Source organism: Megalobrama amblycephala, linkage group LG13 (genome assembly GCF_018812025.1).
Source record: "Megalobrama amblycephala isolate DHTTF-2021 linkage group LG13, ASM1881202v1, whole genome shotgun sequence".
Taxonomy (NCBI): domain Eukaryota; kingdom Metazoa; phylum Chordata; class Actinopteri; order Cypriniformes; family Xenocyprididae; genus Megalobrama; species Megalobrama amblycephala.
This window is the reverse complement of record NC_063056.1, coordinates 27,852,103-27,870,099: the sequence shown is the minus strand read 5'-3', so window position 1 is coordinate 27,870,099 and position 17,997 is coordinate 27,852,103. Positions and strand designations below refer to the sequence as shown.

The following is a 17,997-nucleotide window of genomic DNA, read 5'->3' as shown; positions in this document are numbered from 1 at the left end:
CTGCAGTGACCATGCGACAGTTCGATCACCCGCATATTGTTAAGCTGATTGGCGTCATTACAGAAAACCCAGTGTGGATCATCATGGAGCTGTGCACGCTGGGAGAGGTGCCTATTTTTCTTATGGCAGGCAATCTGGGTTATGTGTAGCAGTTTGATTTGGGTTTGGGGGAGGGGTTTGAACACTCCTTAAATGTCAGTGGGGAACGTGACCTGATATTAAACGCATTAAGCTCACATTATTCGCAAAGATGGCAGCCGGGTTAAGGCTGGAGGAATCCATCATGACTGCTTGTCTCATAAACCGGCCATAAAGGCGTAGTAAAGATGATTGCTAGCGGAGGCTGTTTGTCATAGCACGTCTCAGATGATTCAATCCAACTGAGACACTCTGTGCATGAGTGTATATGGGCTTTCTGATGGAAATCTGTTAGCTGTTAAATAGCTAAAAACTCACTACAAGGGTTCTGCATTAACATAAGGCCCTGTTTATACCTGGTGTTAACATCTGTCTTGGGTGTTTAAAGACACTTGCTGTTCACATCTGGGGCCAGATTCACAACATTCTTTAGAATAAAATTCTAAACTATTTTCTTCTAACTTTAAAAATGCCTGTTTTTTAATTCTCAAATAGGAATGTTCTTATCTTTTTTTTCTTAAATATGTTGTTCCAAGCCTCATCGCTAAGGGGTGATATAGGGCAAGCTGTAGTTTCCTATGAACTATACAACAGCTCCATCTAATGTTCAGCATTGGTTTTAACTCTGACAGTGCTGTTTACGCTAATTGTTAATTAATGTAGTTAAATTTGCTGTGCATTTGCATAAAGCTCACATAGTACTATTTCAGTATTTACTGATTTACATTTTTCCCCCTCTTTTATTTTTCAGTTGCGTTCCTTTCTTCAGATTAGGAAGTACAGTCTGGATTTAGCATCACTCATCCTGTTTTCTTACCAGCTCAGCACAGCCCTTGCATACCTAGAGAGCAAACGCTTTGTACACAGGTAAGTGTCCACATTTTGCAAACACTGCTGGTGTCGTAGTCATCACTTTCGTTTCCCTTTGAATGATTTTGCAGGAAGGATCGGGAGCCTCATCTTCTGCATGCATTATTTATTATAGTGATATTCTGGATATAAGGCAATTCTTAAAGGTCTTTTTGGAGCATTTTCTTACCTAATTTTTTTTTTTTTTTTTTTTTTTTTTTTCCCAGGGACATTGCGGCACGGAACGTTCTTGTGTCTTCGGTGGACTGTGTGAAGCTGGGAGACTTCGGGTTGTCTAGATACATGGAGGACAGCTCTTATTATAAAGGCATAAAGTTGACATATATATATAATTTTTTTTTTTTTTTTTTTTTTAAAGAAATTAATATTTTTATTCAGCAAGGAAATTAGAGATGCAGTTTTTACAACATTTGAAGTATTGATATGTGCTTAAGTTAAAAAAGATTGTGCGAAATTTGAGAAATTCGATAAATGGCATTTCCATGAGCTATATCGGTAACCTTTTTGAAGAGCTGAACCTTTTTTTGGGGGAAAAAAAATCATTGGATGGAAACATGGCTTGTAAAAACATAGTGTTACAAAAGATTTATATTTCAAATCATTGCTTTTCTTTTGACTTTCTATTTATCAAAGAGACTTGGACAAAAAAAATCATGGTTTCTACCAAAATATTAAACAACTCAACTGTTTTCAACATTGATAATAATAAGAAATGTTTCTTGAGCACCAGATCAGTACTGATGTAATGGCTGCTGAAAATTCAGCTTTGCCATCACAGGAGTAAATTACATTTGAAAATATATTAAAATAGAAAAGTTATTCAAAAATGTTAATATTTCACAATATTACTGTATTTTTACTGTTTTTTTTTTATCAAATAAATGCAGCTCTCATGAGCGTAACAAAAAAAAAGTGAAAACGTGGATTTTTTTTTTTTTAATGGAACCTCAAAATAGACAGGTTTTATGTTTTAAAAGCTTTAAAACAACTAATCAGTTCATGTTAAAAAATGAAGAATATGTAAATGTAGAAATATTTTAAATGCTTCTCTATTCTGCACTGTTTTCACTCAATTTGTTATGTTTATAATATAATTTGTAATAAAAATTGTTGCATTGAATTAGAAAATAATGCAAAATAGAAGCATTCTCACTAGTGCTCGTTGTCTCTTTCTCTCTGTCTTTGCAGCTTCTAAAGGAAAACTACCTATTAAATGGATGGCGCCAGAGTCAATAAACTTCAGACGTTTTACCTCAGCCAGCGACGTGTGGATGTTTGGTAAGAGTGCTTTACTGCTGTGAATTCCTCTTGTCAGAATCAGAAACTCAACATCCTGTGCATGTTCAGACACTGAAACAGCCCACAAAAACAGTTTCCATTAGCATTATGCATTCAGTGCATTTGGAACATCTAAATTGTTTAGAAAATGTTTCTGTGTGTGTATAAAGAGGTGGTTTAGAGCTTGAATTTTTCCGTCCTGTGTGTGTAGCAAAAGTTTAATTAATAGTGTAGATTGGGAGTGATGCATCTTGTTTTATAGCCGTATTTAATTAGTGCTGAAGTTGGGTTTCATCTAAAGTGGAATATTGCGATCGTCTTCATGTACATCTAGACTCACTTTATGTTTGTGTTTTTAGGTGTGTGTATGTGGGAGATACTGATGTATGGAGTGAAGCCCTTTCAAGGCGTGAAGAATAACGACGTGATTGGTCGGATAGAGAACGGTGAGCGTCTGGCTATGCCACCCAACTGCCCGCCGACCCTCTACAGCCTGATGACCAAGTGCTGGGCGTACGATCCCAGCAAACGGCCACGATTCACCGAGCTCAAAGGCCAACTAAGGTCAGTCCACATAACTGAGTTTTGCACAAATTCTGCTCTATTCACTATGAGCTGCATTTGAATATTAAAGGTCATGGTTTTTAATTATTTTTATTTGCATGCGTAAAAACTTAATCTGTGGTTATCCTTGCACTTACACACTCACCTTCCTGGTTTAGAGTATCATAACCACAGTAAATGAATCTGCATTATAGCAGTAGATGGCGCTGTAATGCTCTAGTATAAACTGTCTGACTGCAGGGATTGTTTAAAGATTGCTGGTGCTGCAGGTAAAGATTCAGCCCAACATCCACCCATACTTGATTGAGTTCAATGAAAAGGCCTGAGGTTAGACCTGTAATGGTTTTCATGTCCGAACTGTGGTTTGCTTCAACACATTTAGCTGTGGTGCTCATGTAGTCCAAGTGACATTTACTATTCTGGTTTAGGGCTGTATGACACCAATGCTCTATATTGTAAAATATATATATATATATATATATATATATATATATATATATATATATATATATATATATATATATATATTCTGTTCATTTACAGTGGTTGTTACGGTTTCATATATGTTGTCCATGTCCATATGTGCACTATATTTTTATGTTTTCTGATATCATACAAGAGCTTTTTTGTGAAGTCAACACTAATATTTAATCACTAATGAATGGAGAGCTGGAATATTTTCTTTATTTTACTCTTTCCTAGTAGCATTATATTATATTTATGTTGTATTTTTTATCGCAAATATTTTATTATAATTTACTCAGCACTATAGTTATTTATAATATTTATAATACATTTATACAGTTTTTAAATTATTAAAAATAAAAAATTTAAAGTTAAAATTTAGAAACATTTTTTTTTGTTACACTTATTTATAAATTTGCAGTTGGAGGTTTTATACATTTAAAGCAAAAACACCTTCCCATGCACATGTAGACTACTATTCAAAAGTTTGGGTTTATCTTTTTTTTAAGAAATTTTACTTTTATTCAGCAAGTAAAGACATTTATTTAGTTACAGAATATTTCTTTTTTAAATAAATGCTGTTGAAATTTCTATTTATCAAACAATCCTGACAGAAAAGTATCAGTTTCACAGAAATATTAAGCAGCACTTAATATTTTATATATTGACAACTGTTTTCAACACTGATAATAATAAGAAATGTTTCCTGAGCAGCAAATCAGCATATTAGAATGATTTCTGAAGGATCATGTGACACTGAAGACTGGAATAATGATGCTAAAATTTCTGCTTTGCCATCACAGGAATGAATTACATTTTAAATTATATCAAAATAATAATAATAAAAAAAACATTTCTTTTAAATTGAAATAATATTTCATATTACTGTTTTGATTGTATTTTTGATCAAGTAAATGCAGCCTTAGTAAGCAAAAGAGACTTCTTTCCAAAGCTTTAATATTTCTTACCGTATATGTCAATGTAAGCATAGAGAATTGCATAATCTTGTTAAGCCTTGTTAATCTTGTTAACACTCTCTACGTCTATGACACTTCCTGTCTGGACCTGATTTTATAGTTAAAATAGCAACAATGAGAAAAATCATCCACTCCTTTCTTTCTCACACATCCTTGAGTGTTTATCTCTCTCTGACTCTTTCGGGCATGCACACACACTCCCTGCATCTTTCATGATACAATAGTATTTAGTTTCCAAATTCTGTTCTTGTCCACACATGCAGTCAGTTCCCGTAAATCCTAATGGAGAGGGGAAAACCAACCTGTACTCTGACAGGCCATCAAACACTTGATTCCTCAATAATCTGAGGAATCTTGTCTGCCTTCAGCAAAACATCCAAGTTTTCTATTTGATATAAAACAGATTTGACAGCATGAGATATTTCCAAAATCTCAAGTTATACATAAATGCCCCAGATATCCAAATAGAGACAGATATGTCATGTTGCATCTTGAGTTTCCAAATGTATTCCTTGTTAGGTATCTTGGATGGAGTCAAATTGTTAAAATGCGTATGGAAAAAACAGTTCCCTCTCTCTACCTCATTAATTTGGTTGTACATTAAATTGTAGCACGTCTGTTTCTAAGAGACCCTGTAAATATTTGCACTGTTAATGCAATTTATAAAGCCCAATTTCAGCCATAACTGTTGCAGAAGTTATCAAAGCAGAGGTTTAGTCAATATCCTGTTGTGTTTTATTAGGAAATTAGCCGCTGTATACTTCTATGATTGGTGGATTTATGGTCTTTATCTTATCTCGAGACTCAAGGTCAACGTTGATGGGGTTTGTTTTAAAAGAGTGTCATGTTTATGATTGCTAAACAGCAGTTTTAACAGAACATAAATAAAGTTTATGTACTTTCCCCAAAATTATCTCTTAAAGGGTTAGTTCACCTTAAAATGAAATTACTCACCCTCATGTCGTTCCAAACCCATAAGACCTTTGTTCATCTTCGGAACACAAATTAGAAAAAAGACAAAAATAGCGACTTTATTCAACAATTTCTTCTCTTCGTTGTACTAATGTTGCAGTCAATATATATTCTGAGAATTTCAAAATCGATTCTGAGCTTATTTTTAACCGTAGTTGCGAGATGACGCTGCGTATGCTCACGGTGCGTGTCCATCGGCGCGGAGCCGAGCGAGCGTTTTCAATTCATTGATATGGATGTTGAGCTTCACTCTCGCGAGTCTGAAGATGCTCAGCTTCCATTGCAATGAACTGAATACGCTCGCTCCACGCCAGTGGACACGCACCGTCAGAAACAAGCGCATTCTGCTTGTTTCCATTTCCTCTCATACACACACATCTTGAACCTTATATAAAATGATCTTGCATACAGTTCGGAAAAGCTAGAGCGAATTACATGCGCGCCATTGCATGGACATTCGGAGGTTCATCCTTGCACAGGAAATGCGCCGTGAGAGAAACGCGCCTGCAGCTTGCGTTCTCGCCCACCGGTAGGCCTATTTTCCTTAAAAATGCTCTACGAATGCATCATTTATGTTGTTTGGAGTGCTGTGGGCTTATATTTTATAAAAATATGAAACTCACTGACAGAAGGCAGCTTTCAATTTCCATGTGCGCTTTGTGAAGGGTGCTCGCGCAAGTGGCTGTGTGCTTTTACGTGTTTAAATGTAGCCTACTTGCATCTCAAAAAGCTTTTATGACACTAAATTAATGTAAACAGTCAATTAGATGTCTTAAGCCGCGCACACACTTAACGATTGTAAGGCCGATTATGAATGTAAATTGATACTTATGACCAGTGTTGGGGGTAATGCATTACAAGTAACTTGAGTTACGTAATCAGATTACTTTTTCAAGTAACTAGTAAAGTAACGCATTACTTTTTCAATTTACAACAAAATATCTAAGTTACTTTTTAAAATAAGTAACGCAAGTTACTTTTTCACATTTATTGACTGACATGTTGAGAGAAATAAAATGCAGAGGTGTTGTGTACGCTGTGTAAGCATGATGGTTATTGTAGTTTTAGACTAAATGTGAACATGCATTTACTCATCTCACTTGCACGAAAACATTCAGTATTCCTCAAAATGAATAAAAACAGTGAAATGCAATCTCAGAATTTTTGCAAACCTGTAATAATTAACTATATTAAATTACACAAATATACTTTATGTATTTAATCTCAATTATTAACCGATGTCTTTGCTGCTGACCTTCAATATACCTAATTCAACCATACTAATAAGCGAAAAAAACTTTAGATTAAATTTAGAAATAAGAACTAGAACTTCCTTCTTCTGTATCCTATTCTTCTTTAATCCAGAATGGCAGCACAGCTGAAAGGTTTGTTTGAGCTGCGCCCCCTACTGTACAGGTGTAAATATGCTTTTCCTTCAGCCTGAGGCTTATTCATTTCACTTTTGGTGTGAAAGGGCCTTTTTGCCAAAAATAGAACTTTTTTGTTGTTATTAAAAAACAAACAAGCCCATCCCCAGTGAGAAAAAGTAACGCAAAAGTAATGTAACAGATTACTTTTCATAAAAAGTAACGAAGTAACGCAATTAGTTACTTTTTTAGGGAGTAACGCAATATCGTAATGCATTACTTTTAAAAGTAACTTTCCCCAACACTGCTTATGACTGATCGCGCTCAAACGCGTCCAGTCAGAGCCAGTTGCGTTCAGTCTGCGATTACAGTCGGTCTTCAAATTCCATGTGTAAGTATATAAATCGGCTCCAGTCGAAGGAAACAATCGGTATGTGTGTTTAGTTCAGTCTTAGAATGTTTCAGCTAATCGTTAGGTGTGCCCCCGGCTTTAAGGGATTAAACAGACAGGACAATAGGGCTGTGACGGTAGGCATGACAACCGCGCCACCGCAGTCGTGGAGTGTCACCGGCGGTAGTGTGACGTCATATATAATATATATATATTTATATATCTCAGAGATCACGTTAACTGAAAATTTTCCGTCTTTGATGGAATTTGTTTAGCAGTGACGGAAAAAATCTGCAGCCCGTCCGTCATCTCGACAGATTATGTAGTTGTATGTAAACTTGTTGTTGTAATTCCCACCCCTGTCCAGTAGGTGGTGAGTGCGCTCCAGTGTGGCAGCTGAGCGCGAGTTCAGTCTCCAGAATAAAATGAAAACGATGCGCTTGGTTACACACAGACGAGCACCCAGTTTAAGTAAATTGTATAATGATAAAGTTACTTATGCATGCTTACTTAAGAATTTTATTTTTCTTGCTGACTATAAGTTTATGGTCAACGAATGTCTTTTCTGAGGTATAGGTGACATTGTTTGCAACACTGACTGAACTGACATGATACAGATTTCGGTAAGTTACTGTATCTTTCAACATATTTTAGTTTCATTCATGTTTATTTCGTTCTGTACAATAGTAAAGCGGAAAGGATGATCGCATTCACTCAGAATCCGTGACAAGTGTTAAAGATGAAAACTGAAAGTGACGCAGCTAGTCTTTGATCAACTTTCTTTTCATAGTATAAATAAATGCAAGCCTATGCCTATTTGCTTATCCTGTAAGTTCGTGAATAAAATCTTATCATTAAAATATAAAAATTAAAATGACGGGTAATATTGATTATGATGGATTTTTTTTACGATCCTGTCTATCAAAATGAAGGCGAAACGCAAGTCTAACGCAACCTCTCTCTCTCTCTCTCTCTATATAAATATATATATATATATATATATATATATAAAACAAACCCCGCCCCCCCCCCCTTCGGACCCCACCACCGCAACACCGGCGGTTGTTGGTGATTTACCACCGCGGTAGTAAAAATTTGCCACTGTCACAGCCCTACAGGACAAAAACATCTTATATTTCAAAAGAGATCTGTGCATTATTGTGAATGCAGCTTATTCTTCTGCTGTCTATGATGACATCAGTAATAATCAAACAACCATAAAGCTGAGAAAGAGAAAAATCCCTCAAAGCTTTTGAATGGAAAACGTTCAGATACTCTTAAATACTGAAAGCACTCTTTGTTTATTGCTTGTAATGTTTCGTTGTTACTCTTTATTATTATTTATTAGACTTGCTTTTATGTTTTGAAGCTGTTTATAGCCTATATTTAAAAAATCGTAACATACAACATATAACTTTTTATTAAAAGTTGTTTTAAACTAGTAATTATTTAAAAAGTGCTTATAATTACATTACAGACTATGTGTTAAATAAATTAAAAAATAAGGTTACGAAACTAATTAATAAGAAAAGAAAGTGTATCAAGAATCGTTTTGGAATTGGATCGTGACTCACAAGAATTGGAATCGGATTGGATTGTGAGGTTCCTAAAGATTCCCACCACTAGTCAGAAAGCTCTCGGATTTTATCAAAAATATCTTACTATGTGTTTCAAAGATAAACAAAGGTCTTACGGGTTTGTGGGTGAGTAATTGACATACGTTTTATTTTTGGGTGAACTAACCCTCTAATGTTATTTCATCAGTGCATGCTGAGAAGAAGTGAGGATTATGAGAAGTCAAAGATTTACGTAATGAAGTCACAAAGATTTGACACACAGGAAGCTTAAACAATTGTCTGTTCATCGGAAATCTTTGTCAGCGATTGCAGAAAGTCAAGTCCAAACAAACTGAGGAATGAATCATTATGTTTGTCTTTTCTCACTCAGTGGTTTGTCTCAACATTGTAGAAGCACTGTAGTTTGTGTCTGAACTTCTGTGTATGTTGAGATGTGTGGAGCTTGATTCTGGAATATATAGACAGTGTAACATGAACTAAATAAGCCAGGTGTGAATGTTGTCACTTTCTTTTAACAGAGTGGCCCTCTAAGGAACATAATAGCCCAGTAATGTTAGAGAAGTAAGGCGTAGAGAATGAAGACAGTCTGTTATTCTCTGGCAGGCAGAAGATGCTGGACTGATATGGTTTTGGGTGAGTCTGGGACTCAGTGGTCATAGATTCTGTATGTGGGCCTTTGAGATGCTGCAGAGACTCTCTACCTTTTTTATTAAGAGCTGTTAAGCCCAACCTTGTCATGTTATTTTTTGTTTGTTTTTAATTGAGTTTTTTTATTTCAATATTTTTGACAGACTTTATTATTATTATCATTTTACATATTTGGTAACACTTTACAATAAGGTTCATTAGTTAAACATTAGTTAATGTATTAACTAACATGAACTAACCATGAGCAATACATTTGTTACTGTACTAATTTTCGTTAACATTAGTAAATGAAAATACAGCTGTTCATTGTTTGTTCATGTTAGTTCACAGTGCATTAACTAATGTTAACAAGATTTTAGTATTGTATTACTAAATGTTGAAATTAACATTAACAAAGATTAATAAATGCTTTATAAGTGCAGTTTATTATTAGTTCATGTTAACCATTGTAGTAAACTAATGAACCTTATTGTAAAGTGTTACCACATACAGGGAGTGCAGAATTATTAGGCAAGTTGATTTTCTGATCATATTTTTTTCCCAAGCACATTTTACCAATTCCAATCCACATCAATCTTAATAACTACTATTAATATTGTTTTTAATCATTTATAAGTGATATATAATTGTTCATGAAGGCTGGAAATGAAAAATGCCTTATATTCAGGTGTGCAGAATTATTAGGCAAGTTTTCTTTTACAGGCAAAATGAGCCAAAAAAGAGATTTAACTCAGACTGAAAAGTCAAAAATTATTAAATACTCATGAGAAGGACGCAATACTAATGCAATACTAGAAATTGCAAAGTTAAAGCATGACCAAGGGACAGCAAAATGCTCATTGGGTCAGCGGGGTCATACAAAAACAAGTGGAAAAGAAAAGACACATGTTAACTGCAAAATAATTAAGAATTAAGGTGAAGAATTAAGTGTGAAACCATCAGGAACCCTTTAGTCTCCAGCGCCACCATTTTCCAGAACTGCAACCTACCTGGAGTCTCCAGAAGTGCAAGGTCTCAGGATCTCAGAGACTTAGGTTAGCTAAAGAATCCTAAAAAATGACCCGCACTTGATAAGAATCACAAGCTGAAGTGTTATAAAATACATGAAGACTGGGTTTTTATAGGCCTTATAGACAGACAGATTGAGAGTGACTCCTGAAGGACCAGCACCACATCCTCTTGTACCACTGTTTGAAGAATTTATCTTCCAGAATCTGGCAGTAAGTTTTGGAAGATCATTTTTAGTCCATCTCTGCAAGACAGACATTTCAGGATAAGAGATGGACTAAAAGTGAACTCAAACACCTTACTGCCAGATTCTGGATAAATTCTTCAAACAGTGGTACAAGAGGATGTGGTGCTGGTCCATCAGGAGTCATTCTCAAGCTGTCTGTCTATAAGCCCTATTAAAACCCAGTCTTCATGTATTTTATAACACTTCAGCTTGTGATTCTTATCAAGTGCAGGTCATTTTTTAGGATTCTTTAGCTAACCTAAGTCTCTGAGATCCTAACACCTTGCACTTCTGGAGACTCCAGGTAGGTTGCAGCTCTGGAAAATGGTGGCGCTGGAGACTAAAGGGTTCCTGATGGTTTCACACTTAATTCTTCACCTTAATTCTTAATTATTTTGCAGTTAACATGTGTCTTTTCTTTTCCACTTGTTTTTGTATGACCCCGCTGACCCAATGAGCATTTTGCTGTCCCTTGGTCATGCTTTAACTTTGCAATTTCTAGTATTGCATTAGTATTGCGTCCTTCTCATGAGTATTTAATAATTTTTGACTTTTCAGTCTGAGTTAAATCTCTTTTTTGGCTCATTTTGCCTGTAAAAGAAAACTTGCCTAATAATTCTGCACACCTGAATATAAGGCATTTTTCATTTCCAGCCTTCATGAACAATTATATATCACTTATAAATGATTAAAAACAATATTAATAGTAGTTATTAAGATTGATGTGGATTGGAATTGGTAAAATGTGCTTGGGAAAAAAATATGATCAGAAAATCAACTTGCCTAATAATTCTGCACTCCCTGTATTTTGTTGAGAATTTTTTTAAGCCCTACATAAAATTAGATGTAACTTCTTTTTTTTCTTTTTTTCAAATTATTATTATTTTTTTTTTCATTTAGAAACATTTTTAATCCATGATAATTTTTTACATTTTTAGTTTAAGATTAGTTTTTTTTTTTTGAATGTTTTTAAAAAAAAAATGTGGGTAAATTCCTTTTTTTTTATTTTTTTTATTTTTTTATTTTTTACATTTTTGTTAAGAATTAATTTAAGGGCTGCCAACCCCAAGCATTAAGATTTTTTACCAATTTTATTAAGACATGTTTTAAGATTTTTGTTTTTAATGTTTTTTTTTTCATTAAGCTGCTTTTTTTAACAATTTAAATTTTTTAAAGTTTTAAGAAACTTTTTTTTTTTTTTTTTATGAATATTTGTGTTTTTCAATAAACAGTTGTTTAGAAACATTTTTAATCCTCAAGCTATCATGCCCAACTTATCATGGCACCTTTTAATCTGTTTTATTAGATTCAGCTACAGCTTTTGTCTTTGAGAGCCTGAGACCCCTGCAACAGTCACGGCTGTGTATGATGGTCTGGGTGTGGGGAAGCTCAGCAGGTCTGGATTGATCACAACAGGTGTCCCTTCTGTTTATCCTGCATCTCTCTCTCTCTCTCTCTCTCTCTCTCTCTCTCTCTCTCTCTCTCTCTCTCCATCCACTCATGGTCTCTTTGAGATAATAGAGTTTCCAGAAATAGTCCCTCTCTCGGTCAGCTTGCATTCTCTCACCACTAAGACTTACATGCTCTGTTCTTTCGCACCTCTTGCGTTTTTGTAGCCACCTCTGAGCGCAAGACTTCACTGACGACAGGTACGAGCTTCACATATCGATACTATAGAGATGTGTGGTGAGTTTTAAGGTCATTACTAACATTTCCGTTTTTGTAAAGTTTTATTTGATCACTAAAGCCATTTCTGTGGATGTACTGGGTTATGAGCAGACCCCACCCTGAAACTACACCACCATTTGTGGTTTGGGGTCGGTACGATTTTGAAAGATGTTTTTAAAGGAAGTCTTATGCTAACCAAGGCTGCATTCATGAGATTAAAAACACAGTAAAAATAATAATATTGTGCTATTTTATATAGCAATATTACAATTTAAAATAACAATTTCTGTTTGAACATATTTAAAAAAAAAAAATGTACTCCTGTGATAGCAAAGCTGATTTTTTTACTCCAGTCTTAAGTGTCACATGGTCCTTCAGAAAACATTCTAATTTGAATATTTGTTGCTTAAGAAACACATTTTTGTGGAAACTGGGTAAATGCTTTTACTTTCACTTTTGTTTTCCAATCAATTTAATGTATACTTATTAACTTACTAATGTATGCTGAATTAAGTTATTAATATCTTTAACAGATAAAATCATTTAGCACATGTACTAAAACTTTAGTACATATGTGCACTAAGGCTGTTTTTTTTATGTATTTGTATTAGTGTCTCTTTTTATTCACATAGCAATCTACAATGAGAAATGTTGAAGAATTATGTGTTAACACAGTGAAATGCCTGTCATCCTCTTATTCAGGCTGTTTGACTTAACTTAAAGCTTCTCATGACGTATTTGATTGTGAAATAGTCTTTCAGGTATAATATGTCTGTCTGTGTTGCTTTATTTTTCCCTGGTAGTTGGCCGTGTGTGGGTTGTTATCTTACACTGACTCGTCTGTGATGAAAGAGTGACTCCACCTCTCAATCAATTGCATAAATGGAATGGAAATGTCATCCTCTTGAACTCATTCTCATTCATAGGAATAAAAGCAAAGTTTGAGGGGAAATTATCTTACATTCACATTTGTACTAAAGAGCTCTATTACTTTCCTGCTCTGCAAGAGTGGTCGCAAACTCGAGGATCCATAAAGACTTGTAGTTTTAGAAGAAGGATGTTGTTTGATAATGTTTTCCACCGGCGTTTGTGCAGTACAATCCTCGCGGAGGAGAAGGCTCAGCAGGAGGAGCGCAGCCGTATGGAGATGAGGAGACAAGTCCCCGTATCCTGGGACTCAGGAGGCTCAGACGAGGCACCACCCAAAGTAAGTAACTGCGCTGAGCTATTTCTTATGTTAAACAAGCTGACAACATATGTCCTAATCAATGTGTAACTGACAAAGAATGCAAAAAGAACTTTTTTTTTTTTTTTTCTTCCAAATTCATTGGATTGTTCATGTGTTTTTTACGTTTTTACATTTATGGCAGCCTGAGTTCATCTGGAACAGCAGATTTATTACCAAGGTTAATAGCGTGTCACCATTTGTCGCCCTAGCACATGGTGGCTTGTTAGGAGTAGTAGTATGCATGCATGTTTGTTTTAACATTAACCAGGTTGTTGTTGTTTTTATTAGAGTGAAAAAAAGAACTAGAGCAAATTTTTCCCCTGAAAATGTTGACTGTTGTGCTTACAAAATTGTTTGCAAAGAAAAAGACTATAAATATATTTCCTGCAGTGACTGATTCATTAATTATTGTGTGTGTATATAGTTAGCTAGCAATTTTCAGACTTTCCCTTTGTCGCTAATCTCAGCTCTCCAATGCCAGGTCACGTCTTCTGTCATGTAACATCACTGTGTCTTGGATACAACGCCATCATAGTTTCTCATTTGTTATGGTTATATACAGTGGGGTCTGAACATCTGAGACCAGCAGTGGAAATGCTTCTATTTTGTATTCAGCTAATTTAATACAAATTATATTATTAGCATAGCAATCTGTTTTTTTCTTATTTAATCAGTGTCCAAGAAATAAATCTTTAAATATGTATATGTAAATATTTCCTGATATTTTAATTTCAGTATTTAAACTAGATTTTGAATCACAGATATTCAGTGTGGTCTCAGGCTTTTGGACCCCACTGTGTAGTACATGTGCTTACCATATGCAAAAATGCTTCTTCCCATGTGGTTCTCTGTCTTTAATACTCTCTTCATCTGTCTGAATGAGTCTAATATGACGATAAATATGATTAGACGTGTCATGATCTTTCCTTATGTCACTAAAGACAGATTTAGTCTCCATTTACATGGAGAATACAAAGAAGTCAATCACCCATTGGTTGATCAAATAAATTCATTCAGTCAAATGAAGCCTTTTTAGGATGAAAATCAACAGATCCATGAAATCCAGACTGCAATTATTATGGATTTCAGTCCTTGTTTGCCAGCTTTGAGATCTGTATATGCTAGTATGCTCCTCAGACTATTAGAAAAATGCATTTAAAATGTACCATCTTCCTTTTCTGGAAAAACGGATCAAGCATCGGTGGCCCACTGTGTCTTATATGTCCCTTCCCAGCTTCTTGTTTTAGTTGGAAATATGCCACTTTTATTCAGCAAGTATTCATTAAAATTGATTAAAAGTGGTAAATACATTTATAATGTTTTTTTAAAAAAATGCTGTTCTTTTGAACTTTCTATTCATCATTAAATCCTGAATATATTGTGGTTTCCACAAAAATAGTAAGCAGCACAACTGTTTTAACACTGATAATAATAAGAAATGTTTTTTGAGCACCAAATCAGCATGATTTCTTAAGGATCATGTGACACTGAAGACTGGTGTTGGCTACTGAAAATTTAAGCTACATTTTAAAATATATTAAAATAGAAAATTAATTTAAATTGTAATATTTCACAATATTGCTGTTTTTACTATATTTTTGATCAAATGAATTCAGCCTTGGTGAGACTTTTTTCAAAAACATTAAAAAATCTTAGTAGTGCATGTCAGCACGATTGAAGTTTTTATTCTTATGATTGATATTGTCAGTCTGTCTGATTTTTGACAAGGTTTTAAATCCTTCCCTGTCCTGTGCTGCTCACATTATGGTGATTGATGGGCCGGGCTGATCTCTCCATTCTCTCTCTTTGTGTGGCTTAAAGTACTTCATACTCTTACTTTCAAACCCCCTCGCTCCCTGTCAGACCTGTCAATCATCCTGTCCAGGTGCTGACGTCTGTTTTTGTGTTGACTGGTCACACCTGCCGCTGTGCTAATGACCAGAATGAATCTGCTTTCATCCATATCATGTCTCACTAAATTTCTGCTTTTGTCATCCTTTCTGTTTGCTCTGTGTTTCCTTGTGTTGGTTAGCTCATATTTCATTGTGTATGTGTAGCCCTCCCGCAGACGCCCCCTCCAGCACAGCTTCAGTATGGACTGTCTGTCTGCATCTGCGTCTGCTGCTTCGTCTGCTGCTTCTCGCCCTCCACAGCAACCCTTCGGTTCCCAGATCTCCCTTTGCTTCCGCCAGCCTGAGTCGTCTGCCTCTCCTTTGGGGCCGTGCGACAAACCCATCATTAACCGATCACCACACATGCAGCAAACGCTTCAGCAAAACACTCATGCTCAGTGCCTTGCTAATACACAACAGCTTAGCGTACATCCCCAGCCCTTCCCTCAAACTCAGACCTCGCTTCTGCTTCAGCCGTTACCGCTGCACTGCTCCCTGCTGTTCCCCCAGGGGCCCAGGAGGAGACCCTCTGTCCCCCCCACTCAGCCTGCTTTCTACGACCCCTACTATCCCTCCATGCAACAGCTGAGCCTGACCCACGTGCCCTACAGATTCTCACAGGCAGGTGTGCTAGGACTGTTAGCAAGGAGTTTTACTGTAGCTTTTTCATTAGCACAGGTGATTTATTTATTTATTTATTTATTTTTTAATAGGTGCATGGCATTTTAGCTGCAGATTAGATGTTGTAGTGGTAAAAAGCAGTAAAGGATTTAGTGCATTAGAGTCAGCAATGTTGACTGCAATATATAATCAGTCTATAATCAAGCTACATAGTCGAGCAGAAGTATTTATTTGATGACCATGTAAATACGACAATGTGTAATAGAGTGCAACAGTGCCTGCCCGCTTTTTCACCGGCCTTGGTTCCGGAAGTAATTTCCCTTTCATTTTTTTTCCCATAGGGATTTTAAAAAGTAGCTGTTAAAAAGTTATAAACCATGATTATGCATACAAATATTTAAGTAATTACATGTGATTTTTTTAATTTTTTTTTTTTTACTTCCGGAACCTGACTTTCACTCTATTGGATATATAAAGGATAAAATGCACATTGCGTGTCACCTCTGTCTTTTAGAGGAAGTTCACGAAGCAGATTCTGTTAAACGTGTATACAGTACATGTTGGACAAAGCCGAGTTACATTCACATTATCTACTGTAGGTCAATTTGTCATTTTTTTATCATTTTAAAATGATAAATTATTGCTTTGCCTGACTTAAATCAAACTTTTAAATTGTACATACAGTAAGCGTATTTTGTGATTCGACCGCTCTTTACTGACTCTCAGTGACTGTAGCGCTTTTTAGGCTTCAATATAGTTGTTATTATTGAACCATTATTTGATCAAAGATGTTTTAGATTAAAATCAAGTAGAAAAAAATGCTAGCTTCAGATAATCTTTCATATAAAACTGTGTGGAAAGCTGCATGTTGCCTCCTTCATTGCATGTAAACTAAACTGTGTGCCAAACCTGATGTTTAACATAAAGTACTGTGCAAAAATCTTAGGCATGTTAGTATTTTCACCAAAAAAAGGGAGTTTAAGCCAGTTATTTATCTTTTGCTTCAATGTGTCAGTAGGAAATATCAGTTTACATTTTCATCCATTCCTTTTGCCATTAATTGTAATAATCCAGTGAGACTTTTGTATGCACAAGGAGTCTGACGACAGCTGGTATGCTCCACACGGAAATCTGATCTCGGAGTCCATCTTGGATTACGTGAAACAAAAAACAGACAGACTAAATCCAGAAGAACTGTGACAATGTCTCCAAGATGCTTGGAAAAGCATGCATAAGACTTTTGCACAGTACTATATATTAAAATTAAGGGTTAACCTGCCATAGATGTGTGTGGTTGTGTTAATCTCAAATTTTATATTTGGCTTTATTTTCAGAAATGCAGACAAAACAGTTGTAATAATGCTCTCAACCTCATCCGCATCCCCAACATCAAAAGAAAATTGGTTCTTAAAGCAGATTGATTATAAACATCTTTTTTGGTTTGCTTTGTTTTAAAGAAAATAAATCCCATCTCTCTCGTGCCAGTGTTCATGTGGGGTTTTTTTTCACCATTTTTAACCCTTTTCTGCCCATTTAGTGTATGTTACTGTGTTGTCACCCCCTTTTCTCCTTTTGTTTCCTCCTCTGCTCATCTGGAGCTGTGGTCAGTCGACTCTCTCTATGAACGGGTTTATAAGGTAGATCAGTCCGTCTGTCGTTTTCCCACCCGCAGCTGAGCTTTGAGTATCCCAACCAATCAGATGAGGACCGCCTCCTGTCAAACAGCATTCATTCTTCAATCCCTTCCTTCTAATATATTATAACCGCCCGGTCCTTCTTCCATGTATTGTATAACTACAATAACATAACACATGCATTGTGTTAACGTTTAACTAACTGCTTGCATTTTATGTTTGACTGTTTTCATTTTTTCCCTTCAACAGCCTGAAATCTTCATCCACACAAAATGCAAAAGAATTTTGTGTGCGTCTGGTGGACTGATTTTAACAGCATCTCCTAACCTTAACCTGACTGGTCAAGATGTGCTAGTATATTGACATAGTTGTATGTGTGATTACAGCCCAGTCGACCTGGTTATCCAAGTCCCCGTTCCAGTGAAGGATTCTACCCTAGTCCTCAGCACATTGGCCAGCACAATCATTACCAG

The 17,997-nt window shown here is 35.6% G+C and overlaps 1 protein-coding gene across 20 annotated transcripts in view; it reads left to right on the top strand.

Annotated features, from left to right (window-relative positions):
- The window catches only part of ptk2ab (protein tyrosine kinase 2ab), a 78,464-nt gene that overhangs the window by 45,696 nt on the left and 14,771 nt on the right, over positions 1-17,997 (top strand). For 13 of the 20 annotated variants that reach the window (XM_048154290.1, XM_048154285.1, XM_048154289.1 and 10 more), the window contains 7 exons: positions 7-107; positions 890-1,005; positions 1,215-1,315; positions 2,197-2,286; positions 2,646-2,850; positions 13,245-13,356; positions 17,911-17,997. In XM_048154290.1, coding sequence (XP_048010247.1) covers positions 7-107; positions 890-1,005; positions 1,215-1,315; positions 2,197-2,286; positions 2,646-2,850; positions 13,245-13,356; positions 17,911-17,997 — 812 coding nt within the window. Of the gene's footprint in view, positions 1-6; positions 108-889; positions 1,006-1,214; positions 1,316-2,196; positions 2,287-2,645; positions 2,851-9,117; positions 9,385-11,787; positions 11,898-12,097; positions 12,455-13,244; positions 13,357-13,519; positions 15,891-17,910 lie in introns of those variants that run through there. The other 7 variants (XR_007179260.1, XM_048154298.1, XR_007179259.1 and 4 more) reach the window with 7 other exon arrangements.